General features: G+C 34.1%; 1 protein-coding gene across 2 annotated transcripts in view; it reads right to left on the bottom strand.

Annotated features, from left to right (window-relative positions):
- The window catches only part of MMS22L (MMS22 like, DNA repair protein), a 107,501-nt gene that overhangs the window by 54,761 nt on the left and 40,729 nt on the right, over positions 1–12,011 (bottom strand). For both annotated transcript variants that reach the window (XM_006187233.3, XM_032484420.1), the window contains one exon: positions 10,438–10,941. In XM_006187233.3, the coding sequence (XP_006187295.1) occupies positions 10,438–10,941 (504 nt within the window). The remainder of the gene's footprint in view (positions 1–10,437; positions 10,942–12,011) is intronic.

Raw genomic sequence — 12,011 nt, 5'->3', positions numbered from 1 at the left:
AAGCCTGACCCTCAGGATACTGCTCATCAAGCAGTAAAACTGTGACAAAATCATTCATCTTCCACCCGCTGGCAAGAAATAATACTCACACTCACTGTATTACTTTTCAAGATAAAAAAAAAAAAGTCCTGAATTTTCATGATGTGAGACATTAATTTGCAGAAAGCTGAATTCCCTTAAACCCCCCTGTTGCTATGAGCTCACCAGGGGGAAATAGGCCTTAGGAGACTGAGATGGAATAAAGAAAATTGCTCCAGCTTTCTTTTCATTTTAAATAAGCCTTAAATCTGACAAGAGATATCCTAAAGAGAGAAAAATATGTATCTTGTAAGGTAAAGAAGAAACAATTGAAATTAAGAGTTCCAAAGGCTAGTTTCACTCCTTATATTTGTTCCCAATTTTGTTAAAATATAAATAAAATTTGAAACAGAGCAATTACCCTTCTCCACAAGGTAGATGAAGAAAGGAAAGGAATTGTTCCTTACAGGCCATATGATGGCAAAAGTAAATTCATATCATAAAACAAAAATGTACTCTGATGTTTTCTAAGAAACACATCTTAAAGAAAATAACTTTGGGGTAATTACCAGAAGATGGTGAGGATAGCTAGGGATATTTAAAAACTACAATGAACCTACTTTTCCCACAACTTATAGTGCCTTTTGAGGTCTTATTCATCTAAAGACAATGGGATAATTAAGAGATCGGTTTCCTTCCCTTACCGACACATCACGTTAAAAAACACATTGAGTAGCTTATTGTACTACACTTAATGGGCATAAATGTTTAAATTATTACTTGCTTCCTCTGAGTCCTTCCCTTTTATAACCAAAAGCTACAATGACAGTTTATCTACTGAGTTTCTTAAGGTTGAGTCCACTGAGTCCACAGTCTCAGGTGTCCTTACCCACCCCATGGTTAGAAGAGTGTTAACTTAAGCAAACGCATCACAAATGGGATTTACCAGTCTTCAATATATTTATTATAACTTGTCTTTGGTTTAAGAAACATAGCCCTGTATGGTGCCATGAAAGAACACAGTAGAGATGCCTTCCTATAAACTTATTGCTGAATTTCATCCAAAGCTTGAAAGATTTGGGTGGTCTAAACACCTACAGTGAACCATGGGGTTCAGACAAGAAACCACAGTGACATAAGCAAGATTGGAAAAAGTAGCTTTTGCCTCACCCCAATGTCTTTTGATTTATTATTGTTTTGCTAAAGAGAAATATTCCAGTGCTTGGTACAGAAAATAATCATGGCACTTCTATTCCCTGAGCTGATCCACTTTCAAAAGAATGAAATGTTTCCTTTCCAGGGTATATCTCTTTTGTCCTTGTCCTTTTATCCCAATGTTCTTCATCCTGATTTGTTTCACAGAATCCTTTTGCCACTCTGACCCTCCTCTTCCTAATTATTAGAGGTGGAATTTACAGTTTCATCCCAGAAAAAAAAACCAGGGTTTTAGAAACTTCAAACTTTGAGAACAAAAATGAATCAGAAGTCATTGAAAATAGCCTTGAAAAAAATATATAACATACAGGTCTATTCACCTCTTACTTTAATTTTATAATTTTGGAGACATGGTTAAATATTAGATCCACTCTAGATTATAACTGAGGATTACAGGACTAGGGGCACAGCAAATACCAAAAAACAGCCGAGCAAGAAGAGTGGGTAAGACTAAGAAGTCCGTGGAAATGTTGGTACCTTTTCTTTGTACCCAGCCTTCTGAAACTCACACAGACGTGTCTTGCTGTGCGTCTATTTTCTTACAGTATGCGGCAGTCACTCAAAAGGCCCTTTCAATATGGAATCTTCCACTCCAGGGAACTGCTTTAAATTGTTTCCTCCACCTTTATTTCAGTTCCCTCTTCCAAATACCTTGCTTCCAGATCAATCCAAATACAGATGATCTCTACCTTTAGATTCAGAGTGTTCCTATGGACCCAGCTTTGGTGGAGAAATCCTGGAAACTTTCAAAAGCACGGTAAAAGCTCAAAGGCCCACTTACTCCACCTGTTTCCCTATTTCAGTGGGAGAATAGTTTGGTGTTCACTATGGAATTGGCAAAATAAAATAATAAAAATGGTCCAAAAATTTTCAACTAGAGTAAACATGAGTTTCATTTTTCAGCTAACAACAAAAACCTTTCAATTAATTGAGAAGAATGGACCTCTGTCATCCCTCTGAAAGTTCCTTCTGCCCAGTGCTGCTTAGAAGACAATAAGCACAAAAGTGAAATTCAGATTATGCATTAAATCCATGAAATCCAGAGCCTCGCTGCTCAGATACTGTTCTCTAGTTTCATGTAGATATTGGCAAGAATTGCTGGATAAGCAGGTAAAATTTGGGGACAAGTATAAATCATTATCAAATAATGCTGAAAGGTTGAAATAATAAAATATGAAATGATAAAAAGGTGATGGTCTCAATAAACATTTATTTAAGTACCTATTTTCTCAGTCTGTCATTCATGTAATAAATAACATGAGTGCATACCATATGTGCTGCATTTAACTGGTTACAGATGTATAACAAGTGCCTCTAATAATGCCTGTTATCACAGTAGGCACTCATAAATGTTAGTTGGATTTGCTGAATAATTTGTTTAATGAATATGTATCCTCTGTAAAAAGAAAACTACAATACAAAGTAGAAAGCAATAAAGGGCATTAGAGAGAGTGTTACAAAAATTTTAAGGAAAGTGAGATTATTCAAGAGTGGGGGACACATGGACAAACATGTATTTCAAGAGAACCTTGGAATAAAGGATACCATTGTTCACATAAAAATGAAGAAAAAGTAAATGAAAACAAGCAGATATTGAGAGATTACCACGGCCCATAGTCTGGATAGGTGCAGCACCCAAGTCAGTGCCATCCAGGAGATCTGCTGCTGTCCACTACAGTCGCCACTATAGTTACTGAACACTTGATATGAAACTAGTATGACAGAGGAATTAAATTTGTCCTTTTCTATTCATTAACTTAAATTGTTACACATAGCTAGTGTGTATGGACAGCAGAGACCTAAGCAGATATTCACAGAAATCTGTAGGGATTATTTTACAAATATGCAACTGAAAGTTAGGAAAGGTTAAGTAATTTCCCAAGATTGCACTGTTGGTAAATGGAGAAGGGATAGTTTGATCTTAGATGTATTGACTACAGCCCTTGTTTTTCACACAATGCTGCAGCAGTAGGAACTCTCAATACTGCTGGGGTCCCTTAAGAAGCAGAGGTGAAAAGCACAACTTGCTGTTGTGGAAATGCCTACTGCCTGAAATTGTGACTCTTCCCATATATGATGCTCCTACACGATGCTCTCTGATTCCATCTCTAGCTCTGATCTACTTATTACTGAAGTCTGAAACACCTTTCCCGTCCCCCAAATCCCAATGAAGCTGAGATTCGGGTACACAACTTTTTCCCTTACAATATTTTAAAAGAATCACTTTGTACTTATGCAAGGAGAATTTATACCTATGTAATAGATCTAGTAGGAGACTAATAAATGGCCCAAAATATTAACTCCTATACATGAAAAATTAAAAGATAACTTATGTTTCAGCAAAATACAAAAAAAAGAGTTCACAAACATTTCCAAGTTATTAGGGTAAGTAGTTTATATCACTGCATGAATTTATAATACATGTAATATTAAAAAAGGGCTATAGTAAACATGCTTTGCAAAATTCAAGACTGGTAAAGAATAAATAAACAAAAAAGCTAATTCATAGTATATATGTAAAAATCTCAGTTGAAAGATACATGAAATATTTAATGAAAAGAAATCTTTACATTTTGTATATTCCCAAATAAGATTTGTAGTACATTCCCTTAGAAATGCTCACTTTCTCTGAAGGAATCAAAACTGGTACATGGATCACTCTTAGTGGGCAACACACCTATCTGATTTTTCAAATAAAAGCTGGAAATATATTTTCCCAGGGAGCATACACATGTGCTCTCTCTTCCAAACTGTTAGAACACTGCACCCAAATATGCAGCAAATCAAATCAAAATCTACATCAAATATATATCTATATATAGTTTAAATGATTTACATATGTATACACAATACACCCACGTATGTATACGTTCCCACATGACTATACACAAACACATGTGTACATATGTCTGTACATATGTGTACTCACAAGTGTGTACATATACACAAACATGTGTGTAGTACATATATGTATATACATACATATGCTCATATATATGATACACATGTGTATGTATACATATGCTCATATACATGATGTAACAGCAGATCAGCAGTTATTTTTGGCAATCTGGTATATAGTAATCAAACTTTGCAAATAAATAGCTCATAATTTGATTATTTGAAAAATCATACTAGTTTCAAAGTTGTTTTGTAGTGAACTATTCTTCAGTAATTAAAAGCTGTATTCCAGGAGAGTGGGCATGGCTCAGTGGTAGAGTGCATGCTTAGCATGCAGGAGGTACTGGGTTTAATCCCCAATATCTCCATTAAAAAAAAAAAAAAAAAAGGTGTAACCCATTCATACTAATAGAACACCCAATAACAAAAGGAGGAAAAGGTTTGCATGCCACAGAGAGTAATTTTTCTATTTTTCCTGAAAAATCATATCAATTATCTGGCATTCAGCAGAGTCTCACAGAAATACTTCCTTTTATATCACCTCCTTTTCCTACCTAGAAAACCCCCAGGTCTCTCACCAAAGGAAAGATTAAAAAAATTGTTTTTGTTTAGAATTAATGATATCATACCAATGAAGGTTAAAATAACTAGAACTACTGAACATAGAAAATATTTGAGGGGAATAATAAATGCAGTTCTTCTGTGCACATGTATGCATGCACACATCCACCCATCCCAAGTGTCAAAAAAGATACATAACAAACAGATGAACTTCCAAGTTCATGGGAAAAGGAATTTAAAAACATGTATTTTCAAAATTTTGAAGTATTGAAGTATTTTGAATATTTGAAGTATTTGTATTTTGAAGCCAGGAAAAAGAATCTTAACCCTTTAGGGAGCTGTACTTGAGCACATATTATATCAAAAACAGGCAATCATCTCTTTTGAACTATTTCTTAGTCTCCAGATTTAACATCTTAGACAAGTTTTCAGCTGCCTTTAGACCTCCTTGAAACTAGGCTCTTGTTTAATACAAAATAGGATGTCAGTTGATCAATACCCATTTGGCTTAAATTCATAAGTCCACAACCTCCCTTAAGTGTTAAAACAAACAGGTACAAAGCCTGAAAATTTATTGTTCCTTTTTAAATTCCAGATGATATTTGCAGATGCCAAAAGGCATTTTGAAATCACTCACCCCTACTTCAGTAAAAATGAAAAAGAGGGGTTAGGAGGAGGGAGAATCTCACGAGGCCTTGTATGTCAAGAATTTGCCCAGAGCTAATTTTCATAGCTGTGTTATAAACCCTGGAAATGGAGGTTTATAATGGAAATGCTGACAGACCCTTAACTATAGCAGCATGAATGGATATAATTAAAGAAAAGCTTTTGGCTACACCTAACTCCACAAATGAAAGACTGCCATTTTTATATTAGCCTCAAATAACAGCCAAGTGAGAGCTAGAAATGTGATTCCAGAAAGGTAATGTGAAATGTTAAAGATGACTGCTAAAACTATTTGACATTCGAAGTTTTAAACACGGAGGCATTTAGTTAACATAACCAAGTCAGTATTTTCATAATGCTACTTAATCAGCAATAAAGAATGCTCTGGTGAGCCATCAGCTCCAGTTAGCAGAAAGTGGCATATGAAGTTATTATTTCTTAACAGCCTACAGGGAGCCGCTTCTCTCTTTAATCAGTGATCTTAGTTCCTTCCTATCTGTAATTTCTCTGTCATACAGTTATAAAACTATTACCCAGCTCAACACACACACACACACACACATTTATGCAAGGACGGGTACCTTATTCCCACCTGAATTAGAAAACAGAAGAGGTTGCTAAAGTAAAGTATTTCATTCTTTCACTTGTCAGGGATGCAGCCAGGAATAAATATCATCAATCTATGTAACCCATCTTCCCTATCTAAACCAAAATTCAAAGAATTTAGCTCTGTTCTTCACTTAAAAGAAAAAAAGTCTATGCTTTAATTTTTAACAACTATTCCAAAATATTTTTTAATTTTCTAATAATACTAATAGTAGAAATATTACAGTATACCTAAAAGACTCCTAGGAAAAGATCTTCAATGAAGTTCCAGACTTTGGGCTAAGAAATTAGGAACACATCTCTACGATCAAATACCTACAGGACTTTTCTTGTGTTTCCCCTCCTCGCCTCCCTTCCTTCTCTCTTTTTAAGTTAAACAATCCTGAATGATCTCTGGGATCCTCTCCTCACCGAAGATTCCAAAGTAAAAGCAAGTTTATCTTGATATATCTGTCTTGGAAGTACTGAAGATTGAAGAAATAAAATAAAACTATGCAAGTTACAGCCCCTCTTATTATATACTGCAATCAGCCTCATTGAAGGACTGTGTGCAAGCTTCAGAAATATAAAAGATGGCAGTGCCTAAACCACGACAGCATTAATAATGACCTGCACATTACTACACCATTCTTATCCACACACTGACCTCATACTTCTGTTAAAACATATTTATAATTTTGGCAACAGAAGTTATACATGATCTCACATTCACTTACAGCAACTGTTTTTAATCATTGTATACACAAACAGTAGAAAACAAAATGAAATATAAACATTTGTGCAAGGAATTAAATGTTACCAACATAACCATTTGTGTCCTTTTCTTCATTAGTCCTGAAGAGCAACAACACACTCCTTGCCCCCTGCTCCAGATGACAGCAAATTACAAACTCAAACCAGATCTAGTTTAAAAGAAATTCCTAATATTAATGTAAAGTTACTCTCACCTTTTATAACTGACAGTCTCCATTATGCCTTCTTGATTTGTACCTCTGTACTTTTGAATAGTGACCCCCAAGGATAAGGATTAAAATAGATGCATTACCGTGTACAAGGTACTTATAAGCAATATCTTTCCAACACTCCTGAAACAGCTTTGGCTTTAATGCTAAAGAACTTCTATTAAGTTGAATTTAAGGAGCAAAAATTTGATTTTTATTTTACAAGAAGTGAAATTTAGATGGGTGAAAGGGTGCTAAGAATAGATCAAACATAAATTATTGTAAATGAAATGTGATTTACTTGTCTCCACACCTCTTTTTGATTTTTTTCCAACTAATAACTCATTACAAAAAATACGTAACTTGCAAGATTATAAAAACAAAATAATCAAAAGTCCCCAATAAGCAACTACCCTTTTCTGAGCAGCAAAAATAAATGGTAAAAGCACTGAGAAGTATATATGAGTAGTGGTAATACTTTCAGGTTTGCAAACAGTTTGCAGATTTCATTCATTTAATTACTTCCTAATTTATAAAAAACTATAGTGATATAGTTAGTTTCTGTTTAGTTACTTTCCAACTGTTACAAAGAAAATATAAGAAGGCAGCTATGGTATAGTGGGTGAGAGTCTGGGGAGTGATGATTCTGAAACTTAACTGTGTTATTTTAGATAAGGTACAAAAAGTCTCCATGTTACCATTTCTTCATCTATAAACTGGGATGACAAGATTGGTAAAGAAATAAATGAGACAGTGTTTGTAAAGGGTACATTTTTTTGAATACAAGAATTATTTTTGTGTTTTTAGTTACTACTTTTGAACAATGACTAAAAAGTTTCAATTAGGAGCTTGGAGACAAAAAGAAGTCAGTAAATGAAGAAAAAATACTTTCCTGTTTTGTTACTTTCTTTGTATTTTCATTTTTAAAGTCTTTCCAACCTTTAAGATAAATTTCATTCCCCTACTACCGAGTTTCTATTAACATTTTTAACAAACTTCTGTGTTTAATTTTTTCTGGAATGCATCTTTTCTAAACATACTTTACACACTAATCTAAAAATGAGAAAGGAGGCCTTCTTATACACTATTAGGGAGAGTGAAACCAGTGCAAATTTTTTTTAAATTAATAGGACCGATTAAAAGGAACTGGTAATATCCATAATCCACATTTGAAATGCACATATACCAATTTACCCTTAGGAATTAATCTACATATAAACCTCCAAAAGTTCACAGAGAATGCATGTATAAAGATATTAAATAAAACTATTTATCATAACAAAATGGTAAATAATATAAACTTCATATTATTTGTGGATTGGCTAAATAAAGTTTGGTATATTCATATAATGAAACACTACTCAGCCTACAAAAAGAATTAGATAGGTCTCCGTTTAGTAACATGAAAAGATGTTTAGGAAATATTAAGTGAAAAAATGAAGCTGCAGAACAAAGATCACCTGTTTTGTGTTTTAAGCCTATGGATGGGAAAAAATCTGGAAGGTTCTATACAAACCATTTTAAATGGAGTAGAACTAGAGCAATGTTTTCAACTTCAGCTTCACTGAGGCTGGACCAGAAATTCTTTGTTGTGTGGACTGTCCTGTACCGTGTAGGATATTTAGCAGTATCCCTGATCCCTACCTACTAGATGCCACTAGCACCTTTCATTCATATGACAATCAAAACTTCTCCAGACATCGCCAAATGTTCCCTGGAGGACAAACTCACCCCTAGGTGAGAACCACTGAATCAGAGAATAAAGGAAGGAAGGTGGGGATAAGAACTTTCACTTGTCATCTTATACCTCGTTTTTTTTTTCCTTTTACTGTTTTTACCATGCCAATATACTCCATCTGCAATTTAAAGAAAAAATTCGCAACAAAAAAAGATTTCCCCAAATTTCTAACTAAAAATTAACAGTATTTGTAGGACATGAAACTTTGTTTAAAAAAAAAACAAACCTATGTAAGAAGCGATATAATTGTTAAGACTTATCCATCTTCAATGGAAAAGGTAGAAAGGTGCATGGATTCTGTCACTTGGTGTCCATGACTGCACCTTCTCATGATACCCTTACTCTTGCTTCATTTTCTACCTCTTTGCCCAGGCTCTAGTACCACCCCCAGGATGGTTTAGACCAGCTCCCTCCTCTTCCTTTCTGTTTTGTAGATTAAGACAAACATAAACAAACCAAAACTGGTACCAGAAATGTGGAAATTTGTAATTTTGCCCAGGAAACACAGGAAAATACTATTTACCACTCACTTAAAAACTGAACAAACAAAAAGAATTTGGCACTTGGAAGAGCATAACATCTGCTAATAAACTCAACTAGACCAAGAACAAACAAATGCACCTCGTGGAGAAGATCCAGAATCAGTAAAAGCTTCTTCTAATGAAGTTGGTTATTCATTATTTATCCATCTAGCCATCCATCCATCCATCTAAAAATTTGATACAGCTTACACTAGGGGACAAGAGATGATTATCTGGTCAAGAATCTGGCTAAACCTCTAGAATTTAAACTGATAAGAGCAGAAGAATAAAAACAACATAAAACCTAATGAGGAGTGAGAACCTGAGGATTAATCTGTATGAACACATAGCCCAACTGAAAGAAATTAAATAAATTAGTGATAAATGACTATATGTCCAAAACTCAGAAATTCTGCCAAGTTTAGTACCTTTGAAAAACAGATGCTACTTTTGTAAAGTACAGTTAAATAGAGAGAAGCAGTCTCTTCATTGACTTCAGACACAATTTCAAATAAAATTATATTTCCATAAATAACTTTTACACATTTTTCAGTGACGTGACTACACAAAGTGGCAGTATCTAACTCTTTAAGAACATGTACTTCAAAGGTAAAACTGTTATGTGAAAAGGGCAATAAATGTCATAACCACTGTTCTTATCCATTATTATTTGGGTGCAAGTGTATCTGCATAATTTAATGGCTCTGAAAACAGTAAGTTTTGTATAGATGATTGGTGTTATAAATAGAACAATCCTATCTTAATCTGAGAATAAACTGTTTTAGCTGGGAGTATTTCTTGCCTTTGAGGCTACAATTCTGCAGCAAAATATTTAAAGAAACTTATTTTTTTTTTTTAATGGTACAATGTGACCAAAATCTCCTTATAGGCACAAAATTGCCTGTTTCAATGAAAGCCAATTCGTAGTCTTACTTAGAATATCTGAAATACACCTCTGGATAAAAATACTCTTTTAGGAGAGGTGGAGAAAGGAAAGGAGCCAAGAGGCATAGCTATTGTCCTGCACCAGAGCTACTCCTAGTTTAGTTTAGTTTTATGTGTTTGGACATAAGTTTTTTTTTGGAAGAAGCACTTTTTGAAAGGACAGATTGAAAGCTACTGATTTATGTTACATTGCAGTAAACTCCTCTAACTCCTCTCTCTACATCTGAATTGCATTAGTAGGTCAAAAGCAAAACTTTAATATAGAATCAACATAGGTGATGATATAAAACAAATGAATAAATTAGCACATTATTAGAAAACATACCTGATTCTGGCCAGAACAGCTTGTAGAAAGCTCAATACTGTCCTAAGTTCAGATTCTTGACAAGCTCGCAGAAGCATACTAAACCCATCATTAAGCAGTTTTTCATGGGAAGGATGTAAGCAATGGGTAGTCTCGAACACTTCTTGAACACCATCAATATATATGGAAAGAAGCGTCCAGAGAGTATGTCTTTGTCCCATTTCATCATTCTTAGATACTAAGAACTCCTTTGCTTTCTCCCGGAAAGCACCTGAAAATTTCTCAGCCAAAACACCAATGTCCAGATTTTTCTGGGTATACATCAAGAGGAAGGCCATCTGACCCTTCCAAATGAGAGGCGATGTTATAAAGGTAGGCTTGAGGAAATTTAGGAGGCCTAAAACATGACTTGCTACATCTTCCACCTCTGCCACAGCTGCTAACAGCAAAAAAAGTTTGAAAAAGTTCTGCAGACCAACTTCAGTTAGTTCTTCCATTCTTTTTTGATGGAATTTAGAATATATTCTGTAAAACATAAAAAAAATTGAATTAATAAAACTGTTTCATTCACAAAAATCCATCTTTTAAAATAACATTTCACTCAATACTCATGACAGTCTCATCACTCTAAATTTTTAGCAAATTCTTCAGTATGGTGCTACAATGTCACTTTTCCTGCTTGGAAAAATCTCACAAAACACCCCCACTACCTTCAAATTTTTCAGTGATGCAGCAAGCATCTATAAGTGAACCAAAGAATTCAGTGGTTTCCCCCAAAGGACAGTAGAAATGTTCTTTTCATTTAGTACATGGCTTTTCCTTTTATTTTAGTCCCCTTCATTACCTTTCTTTTAAAATTTTTACTGACAAATAAGAAAGAATATACAATTTTTTAAGTACAATTTGATGTGGTGTATAGAAATCTTAACAGGGCAATTTTTAATTTAAAAAAATTTTTATTGAAGTAGTCAGATTACAATGTTGTGTCAATTTCTGGGTTTCAGTCATATATACATACATATATTTCTTTTCATATTCATTTTCATTATAGGTTACTACAAGATATTGAATATAGTTCCCTGTGCTATACAGCATAAACCTGTTTATCTATTTTATATATAGTAGTTTGTATCTGCAACTCCCACTTTGTCCCTTCCCACCCATACCCTTTACCCATTGGTAACCATAATTTTGTTTTCTATGTCTGTGAGTCTGTTTGTTTTATAAATAGGTTCATTTGTGTGTTTTTGTTTCTTTTTTTTTTTTAAGATTTCACATATGTGTGATATCATATAGTATCTTTCTTTCTCTTTCTGGCTTACTTCACTTAGAATGACAATCTCCAGGGCCATCCATGTTGCTGCAAATGGCATTATTTTACTCTTTTTTTTTTATAGCTGAGTAGTATTCCATTGCATAAACATACAACTTCTTTATTCAGTCCTCTGTCAATGGACATTTAGGTTGTTTCCATGTCTTGGCTATTATAAATTGTGTTATGAACATTAGGGTGCATGTATCTTTTCAAATCAGAATTCCCTCCAGATATATGCCCAGGAGTAGGATTGCAGGATCATATGGTAAGTCTATTTTTA

Source organism: Camelus ferus, chromosome 8 (genome assembly GCF_009834535.1).
Source record: "Camelus ferus isolate YT-003-E chromosome 8, BCGSAC_Cfer_1.0, whole genome shotgun sequence".
Lineage (NCBI taxonomy): Eukaryota > Metazoa > Chordata > Mammalia > Artiodactyla > Camelidae > Camelus > Camelus ferus.
Note: the sequence above shows the minus strand (reverse complement) of the source record. Positions and strands in the feature narration are given on the sequence as shown.